We start from the raw sequence: 19,348 nt of genomic DNA, 5'->3' as shown, positions 1-19,348 counted from the left end.
ATCCACCAGGACCAGGTTGGATATACGTTATCGTGGACAACGTCCCCAGCGTCGGGTTTCAGGTGATGGTAGGGAACGGTGATGGGCCCCCTGTGGACCACACTGCCTGGGATAAGTGCGTCTACTTTTCCCCCTTCTTATCCACATTACTGAAATATCCATTGACAGTTTGCTGAAAATGACCGCGGTGGGCCAGTACGAAGCATCAAAGAAGACGAAGGGAAAGAAAATGGGGAAGTATGTCGACAACATAGAGTGATGATCTATATGCTATCCTAGCTTTCACGGTTGCTGGACCGTTGGCCTCTCATCCTGTTATCTATTTTGCTCACGAACTGACGTCTGAGCTTAGTATGTATTGCCAGCAATAGATTTGTACACAACGTTTTTGTATCGCACTTCCTATGATGATATTGGAGAAATATGGAAAACAAAGATGATAAATTCGTCTAAACACAAAGTTACAGGGCCCGCTGCTTCATACGGCTGCTGACGGTCCTAAGTCCGGCATAAACTTTTCCGGGTGGTGAGCCCAAGATTAAAGAGACAATTGCATCGCGCGCAATTTTGATGTTTTGGAAGGAGCCCATAATGTGAATTTTCCTGTGTTCAAGGCATCAATTACGTTGTCGAGATGAAATAAGAGAACATAGATTTACGTGTCGGCAAGCACGATACGAGTCCGGCTAGTGTTCTCGATCGTGAACTTGGTCTTGCCATCCTGTCCCGCTATCCGTCCTGAAACATTTTTAAGCGAAGAAATATGTGATACGTGCTCGTATACCGACCGATTGCTCTGCTGAGATGATCGCCATGAAGTGTTTTTACGTCTTTAATCTCGAACGAGTCGAGGTAAAGATCGTCCATTCGTAGAAGTGCTATCGCGTCCTGTAAATCAATAATTTAAAGATGCATAAAGATATCAGCAATCAGCACTCACGTTAACGTCAAATCCAAGAGCATATGCCTTCACAAAATCAGCTCCTTTCTGCAGAGCACCGATTTCTGTGGTAGCTTTTGATGTCTACAGCGATGCGATAAGCATATAATCTCCAGGGACAGGCGAACGCGCACTCTAATTTCTAAACACCGCCTCTGAACATTCATTCGCACCTGTAGCCCAAGGATCTCGGTGAGAGGACTGAAAATGTTTATCCAGTCCTTTTTTATAGGCGTCATGCGATGCGGGGGTATTGGAATTCGCCTTGTCTCTGATTTTAGAGTAGATTGTGTCGCAGATGCAGGCAAAGCCGGAAAAGAGGGCGCTGAGCTTGCCTCTAGGGCGGGAGTAGGGTTAATTTCGATCATCAAATCATCATCTTCTGGAGTGTGATTCGACTTCAAAGGGGGAATAACCTCTGAAGACATCTCTTCGTCACCGTCAACTTGTGTGGTATTGGCAGCCGTGCGTGCTTTCTTCTTACGAGTCATGCTTCGGCGGTTTTTGGTGGCAGATGTGTTCTGCTCTACGTGTGCGACTACCATGTCTGCTAATGATGGATGGGGAAATGAAATTAGTCCAGTATGAGGTCTCGAGGATTCAGGCCCAGGAATATTTCGAGGATGTCGGCAAGAAGTGCGAATCACGTGACCTCGATGTCACTGATCAAACACTAGGAAAAAGTTATCTTTGCGTAACGGCGTTGCTAGCCCTTGACCGGACTTCAAAGCTTCACCACTGACCAAATGTCGGGTTACACCAAGGACATGAACGACAGCTATACTGAGGGTAATTACATCTTCAATACCTCTGTTGTGCTCAGAAGGAGAGCTTTTCAGCGCTGCAGGCCCTGTTCAACTCGCTGGCACCCAAAGGACCTGACACGAGCCCCTCTTCAAAGCTAGCACCTTCGCAATTCAAACATCTCGCTGATAAAATAGATGAGATCCTCGATGGCGCAAGTGAGGGTGAAGCCTTGCAACGGAATGAGAAGGGCGAAGTGCGTCTTCGAACCTGTGTCTACTATGTGTATTGAATTCTTGATCTGTATTCAAAGCTTCTCAACGACGAGGGTCTCCCGATCATAGACATCACTGAACCTGCTGCAGATATCAGTGACATTGACTCTCCAGCGGCTTCGTTTCATGAGCCAGATCTCATACCAGAATCATCTCTATCTCCTTCGGAGAGGGAACAGCGCCGTCGCACACGAGATCACATTCTGGCCATGCTTGAAGAAGAGGAACAATCACAGTTGGAAAGAGACGAAGCAGAAGAAAGGGAGAAGCGGATGGAGGATATACGTAAGCGTAAGGAGGCCGCGAAAGCAGAAATGGAGCAGTTAAGGGCAGCCAAAGAAATGCAGAAGAAAATGGGGAAGGCCCTGCTGAAAAACCTTGCAGAAGCCAGGGAAAAGGAGGAGCGGAAGCTAAAAGATCTTATCGAAAAGGAGCCTCCCAAATCGGAATCCTCCAAACCGAAGAAGACTGTTACTTTTGCTAATCCCAGTTCGCCGGATGAATCATCTGCTACAAGGGAGAGTCAAACTACTGGATCATCCATTGATTGGGGACGTCATCCCATGAAGATGCACGTGGTGGAGCGACATCCAGCTTCGTACCAGTCATCGTCAGAACTTCAGCCTGAAGGTGATTCGGATGATGAACCCTTTTCCACGACGTCCTCGACACCTGATGAAGTAGAAAATATGCCATACGAGTCTTACACTTCGGGCAGTGACGACGACGACGACAAATCGGATGAGGGTTTGCTGGAAGAGGAATTTGATTGGGATTCCGCACAGCACCAGCGAGAAGTGGCCCTGGAGTATTATAAGAAGCGTCATGCTATTGGTGCAGAGGCTGCCCGAGCGATGACTTCACACACACACGATGATGAAGAATGGAACCAAGGGGTCAGTATTTCCCTTGTTCAGCCCCGCAATTTAAACAAATCAACTACAGGATATTGCCCCAGATCGGCACTCGAAACCTAGTGTATCGCGCTTCAGGGCTGATCGTATGGCTACGGCATATGACAAATCTACCTCTACTTCGCTTGGTCCATCAGTTATTCCAGCCTCTCGACAAAGATCCTTGCAAGAAGCTATCCGGTTGGGAAAAATTGACAACAACTATCTTGTTGGCGGCGAGGAGGGGGAAAGCGGGAGTGAGGATGAGGCTGTCCGAGAGGTCTTGGAGCTTCTGAGAAATGGCCGCATCCATAATGCTGGTGCTGGCCTCACGAGCTCGACTGTGGCAGAATTAAGCGCAGGTTCTGCGAGGAGCGCGGCAGGCACAGTTGCCAGCGTTCTGGGTGGAAAGATTTCTAGGTTCAAAGCAGAGAGGATGTAGAATGCACCTCAGCGTGCCAGTATGATGGACGATGATCGATGAACAGTTATAATTGGCTTACTACTCTACAGACGTATCGAATGGCGCAATGTGAGGACAAGTGAGGGACGCAAGGACATACAGGACGGGACGACTCCTACCCACGAGACAAGTACTAGTGAGGTATATCATTAAGCCATTCATCCTCTCGAGCGTGTCCGATTTGTTCAGTGTTAACGACGTTGACATCCAGCGAGGCTACATTGGGTAGCTCTTCGAGAAGGGTTTTCACGTGGGAACGCAGGGCGTGATGCTCGAGTAAGCTGACAAATATAACCTGGCTCCGAAGTAGGATGAGAAGCTGCTTGGACTAAGATAGGCCTCATTCATACTCTGGTTCATCACGTGACTTCAGTGTGACATTTCACTGAATTCACCTGTAGCTCGCTGTACATGAAGTGTAATTGAAAATGGTTCCATGATTATGTGCATAGAGTATGTGGCAATACACTCATGTAATTTTTACGAGTTTAATCGAGAAAATGAGGAACGAGTAGGCATTACAGTCATCAAAAAGCTTAAATGTGCAAAATGAGTGACATCAGCGCCACCCGCATACCAAGATGGGTTAGATAGAAATGAAGAAAAAGAAATTTGGCAAGCATCTTGAATGGTCAACCAACCTCAACATGCCATGGAAGCACCAGTGAATGGAAATGCTCTATACCGCTACCTATGTGTGATTGACTGAAGTAGCGCTGAGCGCTCCACCGCTGATTGTGGCGCCGTTCGACGGTCACAGATGGTCACCAAAGTCACAACGAGTCACGGCAGCACATCTGCCACCAAAATGCCTACTCCTCCTTTGATTGTCTGAAAATTGAAATTATAAGTAGAGCGTTCTGATACTATAGCACATGCTTGCAAAATCACGGAACAGTCTTCGCTACTTGTACGTTGCTGCAGAGTTATGAGGCAAAGATGTGTTTTTGACCTCTTAGGTCACGTGATGAACCAGAGTATGAACGAGTCGTATTCTCTCTAAGCGTGAGGAACAAGCACGCAGATAGAATGTAGTCTATGCCTATTCCAAGTAAAGAAGTCTCACGCTTCTTTCCTTCTCTCCACCAGTACTTGTACCTTCAGTGCGAGTCATCTCCGTCTCTCAATAGACTCTTGCTTGGTCTTGTCTCTCAATAGACTCGTGCTTGGTCTGCCTGTGACAAAACATCAAAGCACGAATTACATATCCTCTTATCGCCTAGTATAATGGACAGACTACTTTCTGACCCAAGCCGTTTAGTATGTCCTGACTTCATGAGCGCGAGATATCAAGCCATGTGCACTGCAATGAGCTCTCCCACAGTCACCGAGGTACAAGCGGCAGAGACCCTATGCACTACCTGGGTATTGACTAACGACGACCTCTGTCTACAATGGAGGGAGCAGGTAGCCGAAGATGAGCGCCTCGGCGCGGAACAGAAACATTTAACCGAAGAAGAAGCCAAACGTGATCGTTTAGCCCTACAATTGGAAGAAAACACTGTGAGAGCAGATGAGAAGAAGAAGAACCGGTTGAAGCACTCCCTAATAGTCATGCGCCCGCGCCCCTTCGCAAATGATGAAGAAGCCTTAGTCTCCGAATTCGCATTGCGGAAGATAGACAGCGGAAAATATGTTGAGCTCTTCTACTGGACAAACCAAGGTCTGGACGATGCCTTGACCAACTACCGCACCAGGGATGATGACAGCATGGTTCCCTCCATCGGAGAGGATGGTTCGACAGTGTGGGTCAGTGCGGCAACTTCAAAGCCGGCGGCTGGAGTCATAGCAGATAGGGATCTCTCTCCAGTAGACTTTGCACAAGCAATTCCGCATATAATGGCAGCCATCGAGGAATGCGACTGGACCAAACAACGCACCCTGATGTTAGCTCAATTCTGGGGCGCCATAATGCTCCATCGCTATTGGAACTCCAATGACTTGTTGGCCAGACGTGTGATTCTACTTTACCAAGAAGAACAGCGCCGAGCCTGGCATAGTGCCATCCTCTCATCCAATGATGCCTGGGATATCTCCATCATCGACGAAACTGCCCTCGTACGAACCTTTGAACGGGTCTATCGTGCCTCTCTCCTTCGCACCACAAATATATCTCCAGATGTCCTGGTACATTTCCGAAACTCTGATCTCAGGAACTTACTAATTGGCTGTTCGTCTCACCATCCATTATACCTTTATAACTGCCTTCATCATGATGAATGTCATTTGACTCTCGCGTTTGCGTCTACATCCTGATCGGGGCTGCGTTTAACATGACACCTACATCTATGTTTGCGATTGGCGTGTGCATTCGCGTTTGCATTTTGCATCAACATGGTCACCCCATCCCACGTGTGCATCTTGCCCCCTGCTCACAGACCCAGAGCAGCGGCTCTGAGAAGTGGAGCAACGGTTCCCAGAACCAGAGCAGTGGCTCTCACTCACGGGGTGGACATACCTCCACTCGTCGCTCAAGGCGATCAAGGCGTTCCCCTTCCCTACAGGCCAGGAGATGCTCAAATTCTCCGGGCGCTGACAAGAGAGCCAACGAGCCGCGCGCTCCTAAAGCAACCTCACACCAGCAAGATTTTCGAGACAGCGCACACAGCAATCGCTCCTCAGCAGTGTGCGCAGTATGTCTCAGGAGTCACAACCACAATTTTGCCGAGTGTACGGCCGAGCGCCTTTGGGACAAACAGTTCCAATCAGTCACCACACACAACAACAGGCTACTCGCCGTATGAGGGTCCGACAAGCCCCTTTGCGTCGACTGGCAGTGCTCCAAGAGTTGCAGCAGTCGCACACACAACGAGCGTCACATCTGCTCGGGATGTCTGGCCTCATCTCACGGAGCCCATGCTTGTTCTCAAGCACAGGTGAACACACCTGTTGTCTCCTTATAACGCGGCAGTCTGGGAGGACAAACTATATAGACACAATCTTATTCGCGAGTATCCCACTTTACTGCAAGGTTTACAATCAGGCTTTCACCTTAATATTCCTACCATTACCGATACTCAATCTCCGCCTAACAGCCATTCGCTGCTCGTTTTTCGGGATGCCTTTTCCAAGATTTTGGCTTGCGAGCTCACCACGGGTCGGTACATTGGTCCTTTCCCCAAAAGCGATCTACTATCTTTGCTTGGTCGCTTCCAATCACCTCCCATCTCCATTATACCAAAGACTGGGAGAGTGGGCAAGTTGCGTGTCATACAAAACTTTTCCTTTCCTCTGGTCCCCTCTCCAACCTACCCCAACCAATCAATCAACTCGCGTACCAACTCTGACGATTTCCCTTGCACGTGGGGGACATTCGACACCATATGTACTCTCATCTGCTTGCTTCCTCCAGGCTTGCAAGTGGCCACCCGTGATGTTGCAGAAGCATATCGCACAGTCCCATTGCACGATTCCCAATGGCCAGCAGCAGTCGTTTGCCTGCCAGATGGCGACTTCTGTGTGGATACTTGTATTTCCTTCGGAATGGGACCCTCAGCAGGTACTTATGGCTGCATTGCGGATGCAGGGGCTGACTTACTGCAAGCAGAAGGTATCAGACCCATGGCAAAGTGGGTTGACGATCACCTTTTCTTTCGCATACTGCACGAACACGTGGAGAATTACAACAAGCTTCAAGAGGAGACTCACGTAACACTGGCAATGGGAGGGAAAAGAAAGACAGAGGGGAGATTGTGGTACAAAGGCAAGACCTTCGACGACGAAACCTTTGAAGTCTATGCTGAGGATTGCCGGTTTGCGATTCGCAACTTATCTCACTCTTCCTTGCGTGCAGATTTCGATGCCAAATTCACATATACATTTGCCGACATCGATCAGGTGTCCCAACCGATGGGTACACCATGGGAACCAGATAAAGACACTGCATTTGCCTATGATGGAATATATATTGGGCTACTGTGGAACTTACCATGACGAACAGTCGAACTATCACCCGCGAAGAAAGGTAAATACTTGGCAGGGATCGAGGAGTGGCGTTCGCGCTCGACGCACGTCCTCCTGGACGTGCAGAAGCTATACGGCAAGCTTCTGCACTCCTGCCTGGTCCTTAGAATGGGACGAGCTTACCTCACCTCATTGGAAACCATGCTCGGAATCGGCAACAACCATCCTTTTGTGCCGCATCACCCCATCAAACACCTCAGCGAGGACCTTAACTGGTGGTGTGCAAAGCTCAGCCGACCCTTCGTTGGCAAGAGCATCTCACAACCAGGTGTCCTCGTCGACATGCATGCCTTCTCTGATGCCAGCTCCACCGTTGGCATTGCAATTGTTATCAATGGGTATTGGCGCGCATGGACCCTGCAACCAGGGTGGCAGACACTTGATGGTAAGTGAGACATCAGCTGGGCCGAGTGTGTTGGTTTCGAATTACTTACCCTCGCAATTCTCCAAGCTCGGCGAGGACACCCTGCCACACACTTCCGCGTGTTCTGCCACAACCAAGGGATTGTTAACGGCTGGAAAAACGGGAGAAGTTGGAACTGGGCGACCAACCTTGTTTTTCGCAGGATCCACGAGCGTCTCGACTCCATCTCTGAGGATATCTCCTTTCATCTCGCCTACGTCCCCAGTGCCGATAATCCAGCAGACAGTCCTTCCAGGGGAGTGTTCCCTGGTAGGCACTTGTTACTCCCCCCGATTGAGCTTCCAGGCGACCTGCCAGGACTCCTCGTTGATGCAGAGCTCTCTGCAGGAACCTCCAGGAATGTCAACGGGGCACACACCAACTATCGGGAGGGAGATGTTGATGAGCTGGCTGACGAGGAGGATGATGGGGAGTGGGGAAATCAACTTCTTGAGTACTACGACTCCTGGTGTGACTAACCCTTCTCGGTTCCAAGGGACCCCTCCTCCAATAGTCATGCCCTCTGTGGCGCGTCCTCGCCCATATCAAACAGCCTTAACTCCTAGAACATCACCACTGCACCCACACTGCCTGGCACGGGAACACCTTCATCACTGGGTACCAGGAGTGGTGCGATCCCGGCTGGACCATTCGGGGATGGGAGTAGCAGTCTCGGATGATGACTTGGACCGAATCTTGACAGTGATTGCCCATTCGCACGCTCCAAGCATGCGGGAAACATATGGCTCAGGGCTCTTGGTATACCATGTTTTTTGCGATGAATGAAACATCCCAGAACATCAACGCTGTCCTGCTTCGTCAATTCTAGTATTAACATTTATTGCATCATGTGCAGGAATGTACTCTGGCAAGACACTAGAAAACTACATCTATTCCATCCGCGCTTGGCATCTTCTACACAGGCAAGATTGGCTCGTCAACCATGGCCAAGTGTCAGCAGCGCTAGAAGGTGCCAAACGCCTCGCACCGAGATCTTCGACTCGCCCAAAGAGAACTCCATTCATGGTAGAGCTCATCAGCACTATCTGTGCGACACTAGATCTTAGTACTCCTTTGCATGCATCAGTGTATGCTTGCTTGACGACCTCCTTCTTCACCATTGCGCGCACCGGCAAGTTTACAGTTCTGACTTTGCGTGGTTTCGACCCCAACTGCCATGTTAAAGTTGGTGACATACGATACAAGGAAAATCGACTTGGGTTGAGCGTGACAGTTTTCCATCTTCCGTGCACCAAAGTCGCTTTCGGGGGAGAAGATGTTTTCTGGGCTTCACAGACCGGGTCAGCAGATCCCCAAGCGGCATTGTCCAACCACCTCACGGTCAACAGACTCTCTCCTGGAGATCCGCTCTTCAGCTGGAGACACCACTCGGGACTGTGTCCACTCATGAAGACACAATTCATGAAGTGCCTTCAAGATGCCAATGCTCGAGTGGGAGGGGAGTCGTTGAAAGGACATGGCATTCGGATTGGAGGCACCTTGGAATACCTCCTGCACGGAGTGCCCTTTGACACAGTGAAAACTATGGGGCGCTGGAACAGCGACTCATTCTTGCTGTATCTTCGGAAACACGCGGTAATTCTGGCGCCCTACCTCCAAGATCATCCCGTTTTAGAACCCTTCATGCGCTACACACTACCGCGGCAATCTACATGTGAGTATTGCACACCTCCTTGAATTTTGGGGTCGAGCTAAAGCTAGATGCGTCGTCTTGCTCCTTTAGAATTTAGGGTATCTCAGCTCACTCTCTCCCATAGCCATCAAGAAGGCTCAAGGCTTGTTTCGGTCGAAAAATCCCTGCAGGTTTTTACCCAATCACTCGTTTAATTTCTCTCATTCAGTTTAAATGTTTTACTCATTTGTTGATACTTGTCACTCGTTAGCCTTATTACAACTTTAATGTTCGCTCGAGGTCAGAGCATAGATCGTATTCTCTCTAAGCGCGAGGAACAAGCACGCAGATAGAATGTAGTCTATGCCTATTCCGAGTAAAGAAGTCTCACGCTTCTTTCCTTCTCTCCACCAGTACTTGTACCTTCAGTGCGAGTCATCTCCGTCTCTCAATAGACTCTTGCTTGGTCTCATCTCTCAATAGACTCGTGCTTGGTTTGCCTGTGACAAAACACCCACCCTCCTCTCCCTAGAGGGAGCTCCAGCACAATTTTAACTTTGGTCCATGTGCCGGTGGCTTGGACATCAGAGAGCAATATACGCAAATGCCTTGCCGACCACTAGGTCAACTCTTGTGAGAAGGTACATACACAATGCCATTTAATTCAGGACCCTGTTATGGATTAAACTACTTTGGTGCCTGCACAGACTGGCCTGGAGGTTAATTGGGACCCATACTCCCTGACTAGTGAAATGGAACACCTTAGTTCGCAATGGTGTTTACATATCAAATTAGTATTTCCCACCTTATAAACAGGATACTTTGCACCATGTATTCTGCATTCCCTTTGTCTTCCCTCATGGCTTCTCTTGAGGCGTATAACACCATTGTATTTGGGAAATCCAACTCTGGTTGTATCTCACAATCACCTCCTATTGGTGCATTGGTAGTAGTTCTGGCAGCTTCACTCATTTTGGGGACATCACACACCTTTGCCAGTCCTGATTCCTGGAGTTTTGACAGCTTCATCACACCAGGTAGTCAAGAATGTCTGGGGACTGGAGACCACATCCTGGTATACTGTCAGATGTTCAACTCCTTTGTGCATCCCCTGCCACTACCAGTTTTCTCTGCAACAGTGGAGAACATAGCAGGCTGGGGGAGTGGCCATGTCGAGTTTAGAATCAAAGACCTGAACTCTGGGAATTACCACCCCAAGACTCTCAGATTGCCCATTGAGATAGTTTGTTTGTCTATGGGGCAGAAGTTACAGAGGCTACTCTATCCTTTCCCTCGGATAACCACTTTCCCCTCCTTGCCTGGAGGTCAGAGGTTGAAACACCACAGATGCAGTGGGATCATAGGAGATCGTGTTCCACGGGATAGTGACGGTCTTCCCATATGGGATTGAGTTCAGCTGGTGAAGTCAACTCCTGTATATTCAGGAAGTTTCAGCTCTAATTTGCTTGGGTGTATCAGGTGGCCTCCTTCTCCCTCTACACATTTGCACAGAGCTATCAGCGATGGATACTTTAATAGTTGACCTAATTGTTGGACCAGACGCAAGTCATTTGCAACCTTCTTGAGCTGCTTGGCCTGCCCGCCCATCTCAGCTCGCTCTCTCCCATAGCCATCAAGAAGGCTCAAGGCTTGTTTCGGTCGAAAAACCCCTGCGGGTTTTTACCCAATCACTCATTTAATTTCTCTCATTCAGTTTAAATGTTTCACTTGTTTGTTGATACTTGTCACTCATTAGCCTTATTACAACTTTAATGTTCGCTCGAGGTCAGAGCATAGAGCCTATCTTACGTAAAATAATGAATTAGATGCTAAGTGCTGTTAAATTATTTATAAAAAAAATACCTCTAAGAGTTTAGTTTTCAAATTGGGGTATCGGAGACGCAGCTCAGGGGAATGTCGATGACGAGTGAGAAGACGCCTAGTCAGATGCTACAATGTGATTAATATTAATCATGTGATTTTGAGATGAATTACATACGATTAGGTCATAGAGAACGATAATGCCACAATGACAGATAGACAAAAATAGGGCGAATCCTCCGAATCCTATGTAGACAAGGACACTGTCGAACACCGACATATCGATAGCAGAGGCCGAAAGATCCGAGTCAATTGCGTCAGGGGGAGAATAAGAGAGGTACGAGCGCAGCCAAAAGAGGACGAGCGAGCGACGCATGACGTCGGCTCGTACTCGTCCATATTACCAAGTTTATTTTCACAATATCGTGTTTCTATGCTAAACACTATATATCTTTGAGTAGATTAATCCTCGCATCTCAGTTCTTACTACATCAGTAAAACCTCACTTTTATTTTCTGCTATTATCTCACTTTACCCGCCTTGGCGCCAGCGCTAAGGCACGAAAATGAATATAAGGAGTGTCAATTGGGTGTCCTGAATTTTCTCAAAGGCGCCACAGAGTGGCTAAGTGAAATTGTCGGTGCAAAGGGAAATAAGGCACGTTCAGAACGAAAATAGTAGTATATAGTCAAATTGTGTTTAAGTAGCTACACGCTAGTATCCAAAACAAAGTGAAGTCAAAATGCAATCTCGAATGCGTGGTGATCAGCGTATTTGTTCACATAGTAGGCTTGAAATGCGTCATATGAATGATAAAATTTGAGCTCCCGGGGCACAAATTGCACGCCATACATGGGAATAAGATGTGCAGCACGATAAATAGAGTCAATATGAATGACCGCGTACCCTGGAGCACTGTCTGCTCCAAATCCAGGACGAACTATCCACATTCCTGTATCTTCATCTGGGGCGTCGCCAACTTTGTTGAACCAGCTTATTAGAGTGCAGGGATATAACCTGCCCCGGTACCTGAATGAGAAAAATGCACGAACATGGGCGACTTCGAGGCCTTGCATGCCAGGCAAACTGGAGTCTGTGTTGACGAAAACACAGTCATGGCACTGGTACTTGTTCCGCCAGATGGGGCAAGAACGAATGTGTTCAACACGCATACCACCGATCCCGCTCAAATCACTCGGTGCATAGAATCGTGATGATGCGGAATTGAAGACCAAGATTTTGCTAAGATAGAGGGGACATTTGGCGAGGGGTATATTAGATGGGTCGCGAGGATCTTTAGGATGCAACTGTTGGAATAAGAAGCGTCTGAGGAGGTCAGGTAGACTAGGAATATTGAGTTCTTCGGCAAGTGCAGGAATAGTTTGAGCACATTTTTTGCCCTCTGTACATAGTTTATTAGGACATTCAAAAGGAAGAAAAAGAAGTCTTACGGCGTGTTTTCGCCAGCTGGACATAAGCTTGTAGAACCGTCGGACCATCATCAATTTCCAGGTCCTCATCGATGCCGATCAGCAGAGGTGCTGGTGCTGGTGCTGGTGCCGGCACATTTTCATCAAGTTCATTGATCTGCTGTGCGGGTACTATTGTGCACATTAGTATATAGGATATCTCACGAACTGTTTACCCACCCAAGGCGTCCATAGTTACTGAGAGGCAAGTACCAGTTAACATTCCCCGACGTGTGAAGTCAGCTCGTGCTGCAGAAAGTTTGTCGAGCCATTGGTTGGTCACAAGTATTTGACCAAGTGCATTATAACGGCTGGATCGTCTCCATGGCTCCTTGACCGCTTTGATGTGCTTGTTTTCAGTAATCGATGAGCAGAGGCCGTTCGGTGCAGCAAACAATCGTATGTTTTGGACATAGTGCTTGAGTGAATGTTGATGAGGTAGGGAAAAGGTAGGAACCACTCCTGTCGTCCTGAAGATGTTACGGTAATGGTGAAAGCGTGAGAGAGCGTCTTCGATTTCGACTAGAGTGTCTTCTGTGATTATGTTACGACGGACTAGGTAACAAAATTCGAGAAGTGCATGAAAGGTGCGCACAACATCTACGGGTACATGACCCTCGATGGCAGGCAAGTAGACCTGAAGAATTAATAAGTTCTGCGACCATAGCATGACTAAATTGATGAATTACCTTCATCAGGGCCTTCGAATCATCTCCTGTCCATTGCTTGAAGCCACGTCCCTGAGGAAATCGTCTCAAGCCTGAAAATGAGGCGACAGCGGCAATTCTAAGACAATGAGTAATGTTATGTAGTCTAAATGCAGTCAAGCTTACCTGCAATCAATATCATCCATAATTTGATCTGCCTTTCATTTCGTATGCGTGTGTCTGAGGTATTTCTCGACCCATTCGACGAGGTGGTCCTTGAATGCTCCTTTGACGAGTTGATGGAGAATATCCGGTGAGATCATCTGATGGATGTCAGCTCTGGGGAAGTCGTTCATAAATGCCTATTAAAATAAGATCATTAAGAACGGTGCTGCAAGGAGTGCGCTGATTCACATACTACAAGTTCCCCGACTATTCCAAAGTCATCCCACAGGTCACCTAAGGAACCTTCTTGAACGAGTGCTTCTGTGTATTCACGACAACGATGTAACACATCTTTGTCGAGATCCTTGCGAGATGCCATACATCTGCAAAAAAAATTGTAACTTATACAAAGATACATACTAGATGACAAAAACATACTTAGGGCACCAACCACGCACGATACATGCTAACAGCGCTTGCTCCTCATAATCTGCTATGTATGGCCCTAGTCCGTATATAACCCGACGGTAGTGACCGTCTCCAAAACGAGTGACTTCGGGGGTTGTCATGCCTGGTTTCAGCATGTTGAGAATCTTGGAGAGTGACGAATGGAACAGCTGTCGACGGAATTTTCGGAACACTGCCTCGGTAGCATGTTCCTTTGTAGCTGTAAAAATCAGTTAGTCATTATTGTAGAAGCCCGCACCACAACACACTTTTCGGCATAGCAAGGAAGCCAATGACTGCTACTCCATCACGATGGGCTCGTCGAACATTGTTGCGAATGTTCCCAATTGAGGCGTATAGCGGATAATACTCATTATTACCTGTCCCGACTGAAACTGTCGTTTTGTCACTGCCAAGGATGACAGGGACAAACGTAGAGCTGAGCGTGCTCGGGTCCTTAGCTATTTCATCCTACATACAGAATTAGCAGTCATTACAGGATGAAGACTGCACTTACTGCCTGATCCCATGCCCAGTCACCAGACATAAAATCCTTCCACTGGCGCTTGTCGCCCTCAGTTGAATATTCTCGATAGGGGCAGTAGTCTACTTCACTGGCGTATGTTGGATTTGCAAGCATATTGTGCACGACTTCACGTGGGTCACGAAACCAGACTTCGTATTTGTCATCCATCCACGGCTTGGTACCATCTTCAGGTCTCTCACCATCGTAAGTTACTGTAAAATTTTGCCAATTCACGTCCCCAAATGGTGAATTATCGATGATGTCGTACAGATCACAATGATCTGCGAATGGCGGCTTGTCGCCATGTTTCGCAAGGGTAGACACCCATAAATCCAGCAACCGGTTGATTTGACCTGCCGGCATCTGATTTTGCGTATACAGGAACTCTGCCGTTTCGAATTCTGTACGATTGCGAAAGGGTGTCCAGTCGCCAGTTGCTACGTTCTCCAAAGGTGGGGGCGGAGTGCCAGGGAGGAGGAATATACCATCCGTGTTGCATGGTCTGGCTGTAATCACATTCAGCCACAGTGACAGAATCATGCGAATGAACTTACCATTGAGACCTGTATGATAGTTTCAATACAGGTGATCCCCAGGCCCAACAAATTCCGTATCAACGTTTGGTTGAGGTGATGGTTGATGTTGGTGCTCCAAGTCGGCATATCCTTCATCCACATCCATGTCGATATTGTGGTCGACATGAGGCTGTGGGCTTGGCAGACGGGACTCTGGTATGATGGGTTCCGGAGAGTGTTGGTGGTTGTCCTGAGGTAGTACTGGCGGGATGGGATGTGCTGAAATGCGATGTTTTGTTCGCCCGGCGATAGTTTTGAACCACCTTGGACAACTTCTACATGGTAGTTGGAGCGAACTATGGTCGCGACGGCGTAGTTGACTCCATGGAATGTTATTGGGCATTGTAGCAATACTAGACTAGAATGATGTTCAGTTCTGGCGATTTGTACATTGAAAGGTGGAAAACTCACCAATCAGAGATCTGCGTGTTGAAAGGCGGAAGGATTACCAGTATTAGCTCTGGTGGTTCACACACCGGAAGGACTGCCAGTATTAGTTCTGGCGGTTCACGCGTTGAAAGGTGAAGGATTGTCAGTACTAGTAGCTCTGGCACATTGAAAAGAGGAAAAATCACCAATAGGAAATCTGTGCGTTCAAAGGTGGAAGGATTGCCTATGTTAGCTTGGAAATCTGCGCGTTGAAAGGTGAGAGCTCTAGCAAACAGCAAAGTTGAAAAGAAAGATGGCAAACTTACGTCAATTAAGGACAATTCAGTACACATGCGGACCCAGTTGCAAAGGACGCTGTAAATGACTAGACTGACGAATTGAACCTTTAAAGTTTCGGGTTGATTTAAGTAAGGAACTTACAAATTCGCAGTCAAACTTCAACTACACGTTGTCCTTGACATTTTTTTCACCCATCTCAAGCTTGCTGCAGCACTCATTTAATCTGCTACTTGTCAGCAATTATGTCCGATATCACTGAGGGAATCCGCACTCGCCGAGACAATAAGTTCAAACACCCGGGCTTGCCAGACCTGCCAGTGCAAGGACGAGTTCCGCGACGTAGCAAGGCCCAGAAAGCAGAGGACGACAAAATCCTTGAGGAAGCCCACCAAGCTCAAGAGCGGGCTGCAGTCGAGGGGCTGCAGCGGCTTGCTGCAATGCAGATGGAGATGGAGGAGGCAGAGGAACAAGGCGTGGTGACTAAACCAAAGCCAGTCAAACCCCGTGCTCGCCCTGTCAAGAAAAAAGTAGTGCCTGCCAAACCAGTAAGAAGCTCCTGGCAGCAGGAAGCGCTGGTGTTACTAGTATCATGAATACTGACTCACCCAAGGCTGGTACCGGCATCGAGGACCAAGAAGAAAGCAGCCAGGACACCAACATTGAGGACGGAACAAAGAAGAACCAGAGGGCCGTCAAAACATCTCTGAAGGACGCAATCAACAATGCACGAGGCTCACTCACAGGAAAGGTTGAGTTAATTCAGGGGCCACGTGTTGGCGACAAGAAAGGAAAGTCTTCTACAGCGACGTGTGTCTTTTTGTTCCGATCAAAACCACGATGTTGATGCTGACTGAATCGACTCTTTTTTTTCTTAACTTGACCTCAAAATTCAGGACCAACCCCAAGTTTTCATTGATAAAGCGCGTTGATGGTTGGATTTCTGATATTTCACCAGACACAACCGAACTACTCAAAACTTCCAGCGCTTCTAAGACTCGTACCACTGCCTCAGCTTTGTCATTGGTGCATGGGCCACCAAGCAGTGCTTTACCCAGTTCCTGCGCTACATCAGTTTTGGCCATAACTACCAAGTCCTCCAAATCTAAGGCCCCCCCTGCTCTAGCTAATGCATCTGATGCTCCCAAGGCTCTTGTTGGCCGCTTTGATGACGAGTCGGATGATTCTCAGGAACGTTTGGATGCCTTCATTCAAAAGACGAAGGGGAAGCAGTCTTCACTTAGGGTGCGTACTAGATGTTTTGTAATAAATTCTAATTCTAATGCACAAAGCCAATTATATAGATTACCTCAGATGCAATGCCTGAGGATGCGCTGTCTTCAACAGAGGACTTACAGGATATTGATATCGACGCACCAATGGACCTGGACGATGCATTGGTGGACCTGGAGGACAATTTGTTTGAGGGCAAAGATGCCAGGATGTCCAAGGCGGTGGACAGTGACAGCAGCCTAAGCAATGGAATCTTGTTCCGTCGGAGTAAGAAGTGCAAGCTTGCAGACACCAAATCCTCCACCCTTGTCTTGGAGAGTACCCCCTACGAGGATACATCAGATGTTGAGGTTATTGATGTCCCTTCAGGCCCTGTCGCAATGGCCAATACAACGAAGACGGCTGTGTGTTTGACCTCTTCGGTAAGCTTATTTTATTGATGATTATCACAACTTATATTCTCTGACAGACTGCCGTTGCCGTCTCCCAGTCGGCCACCACAAAGATGCAACCACCTGCAAAGAAGGTGAAAATTGAAGAGGACATTGATGCCAGCACTGCGCAACTAACGCTCACAGCCCCACCTGGCTATTGGATCGAGAAGCAATACAAGACGCACTCGAGCTACTGAAACTATCATCTCCCTCCTCATTGCCAAGATCAACGGTGGCCGAAGCAGTTCCTCCCAACACTTTACCTGTGGGCCGGGAGTCAAAATGACCTCTGGCAATTCTTAGACGCTCCTCTGGTCAAGGCACTCCAATCCATTTATGATGTCGTGTATTCAGAAGAATCAGATCTTGATTACAAGGTGACCGCTCAAGGGTCTGTCTTTGGCGTTGTAAGTCGCATTTTTTTCTGTCACTATTACTAATGGTTACAATCTCAATCAGGCCACCCAACGTCTCGCAGAGTGGCGCAGCAATTTTGGATCAACGGGACTGGCTATTATGATGGATTTTTTCACTAGGAATGCTGACACTGATCCAGAAACACTTGCTGATGTGCTTCTGGAGGACTTTGCTTTCATTTATGAGGACATGGAAAACCTAGACCCGATGCAAGCCTTCCGGTCTCCATTCATGTTGCAGCTCTTCGCAACCGCTCATCTTCATGCCATTCTCGGGCATGTTGAAGTCCCCGCACTTAAAACATATGTGCTGTCTGTCGTCGGGATGACTGGTGTTATTGGCATTTGTGCAGCTTCAGTAAGTACTCTGTACATTCAAGTAACATTACTGATAATTCTACAGCTCGAGCGTGCCATCAAACGTCTCCGTGTCAATGCCATTGACATTGATGTGGACACCCTAGATCTGGGTCCTGCACAAATGAAGCGCAAGCTGCGGACACCGAAGACCTTCAACAAGGCCACCGGCAAGGATAGCACTACCGAGAATGCCTTCTCCATCAACAACTGGGGATCAGTAACTGCATCATATGTGGTTGCTATCAAGGCGAAAGGAGACGACTACATGAGGACCACAACATTAACGGCTCGGAAATTGCTGAAGAAATTGGGCAGTGTCGGCCTCCAGAAGTACTTTCGCACTGATGATGATGGCTCAGAGGCCGTTGACATCCGCGCCATCCTGTGGTAACAAAGATTGATTCTTTTTTTCCTTTATTGACGAGCTGATATCATTCTATAGATGTCATTTCTGCACTGCTCACTGCAAGTTTCCAATTGTGCGGCGCCCGTCTTCAAACCATTGCATTTTGCCTATCCCACCATCACCCCGGTTTGCTCGTTTTGTGTTTCATTATCCGCATTTCATATCCTTTAATCTCCTTCAATTCTTTTGTTTTACATTCATTTTCGCTCTTACAATCACTGCCCTTTCTTCCTATTTTGACCACTTTTTCACACTTCACGTCGCCATTTACTCCATTTTAACCAATGTTTTGTACTTTGTATTGGACAATGTGACGCCGTTTGCGCTATTATTACTGCTTTTTTTGTCGGTCAATGCCTAGTAAGTGACTTTTAAGAGCAATAAAGTAGAATTCAGAGGGCGAGTGGCCTTTTTCTCAAATTTTCCGCCGTCTCTTTCATGTCACCCCAATGGCTCCTCAAACCCGGTTAAAGTGAGAAAATAAGGATAAATTAGGATTCATCACCAAAAATAAAAGTGAGGTTTTACTGATGTAGAAACTGAGATGTAAGCCGTTTATATTCATCGCGCACGTTATACAGTACTAACGAGACTTAGATACATTTGTTCTCCTAGGTACTTAAGCTCGTATAACGAGTTCTTACTAGAAACTGAGATATACATTTGTTCTCCTAGTGCACGCGTCTCCTCGCTCGAAATAAGTCTCTATAGACACTGATACCGGCCACTGGGAAAGTCTCTATAACACATAAGATGAAGGATCTGCGAGGTAAGAAGTAGGGCTCTGCCGCCTTGAATGGGGATATCAAGATGACTATGCCTGCTACGACAAGGAATATAGTAAACATCATGACTTCTATGGTCGAACA

At 47.6% G+C, this 19,348-nt stretch overlaps 3 protein-coding genes across 3 annotated transcripts; 2 read left to right on the top strand and 1 right to left on the bottom strand.

Moving 5' to 3' along the window:
• Positions 1-4,611: 4,611 nt before the first annotated feature.
• Positions 4,612-5,479, top strand: F5891DRAFT_989723 (uncharacterized protein; the record flags this gene model as incomplete). The annotated part of the gene is made up of 2 exons (XM_041378071.1): positions 4,612-5,373; positions 5,435-5,479. The coding sequence occupies 2 exons, from the start codon at positions 4,612-4,614 to the stop codon at positions 5,477-5,479; spliced, it is 807 nt and encodes a 268-aa protein (XP_041216386.1).
• A 6,393-nt stretch (positions 5,480-11,872) lies between these two features.
• On the bottom strand, positions 11,873-14,929 carry F5891DRAFT_1132907 (uncharacterized protein; the record flags this gene model as incomplete). Its single annotated transcript, XM_041364748.1, has 10 exons — positions 11,873-12,537; positions 12,587-12,688; positions 12,785-13,241; positions 13,294-13,390; positions 13,438-13,469; positions 13,509-13,613; positions 13,670-13,799; positions 13,855-14,083; positions 14,133-14,334; positions 14,381-14,929. The coding sequence occupies 10 exons, from the start codon at positions 14,927-14,929 to the stop codon at positions 11,873-11,875; spliced, it is 2,568 nt and encodes an 855-aa protein (XP_041216385.1).
• Positions 14,930-15,875: 946 nt separating this feature from the next.
• On the top strand, positions 15,876-18,464 carry F5891DRAFT_989721 (uncharacterized protein; the record flags this gene model as incomplete). Its single annotated transcript, XM_041378070.1, has 8 exons — positions 15,876-16,178; positions 16,244-16,440; positions 16,527-16,875; positions 16,935-17,285; positions 17,333-17,389; positions 17,543-17,704; positions 17,757-18,071; positions 18,117-18,464. The coding sequence occupies 8 exons, from the start codon at positions 15,876-15,878 to the stop codon at positions 18,462-18,464; spliced, it is 2,082 nt and encodes a 693-aa protein (XP_041216384.1).
• Positions 18,465-19,348: the final 884 nt, after the last annotated feature.

This window comes from Suillus fuscotomentosus, assembly GCF_016647785.1.
Source record: "Suillus fuscotomentosus strain FC203 chromosome Unknown F5891scaffold_342, whole genome shotgun sequence".
Classification (NCBI taxonomy): Eukaryota; Fungi; Basidiomycota; class Agaricomycetes; order Boletales; family Suillaceae; genus Suillus; species Suillus fuscotomentosus.
This window is presented reverse-complemented; position numbering and strand designations above follow the sequence as displayed.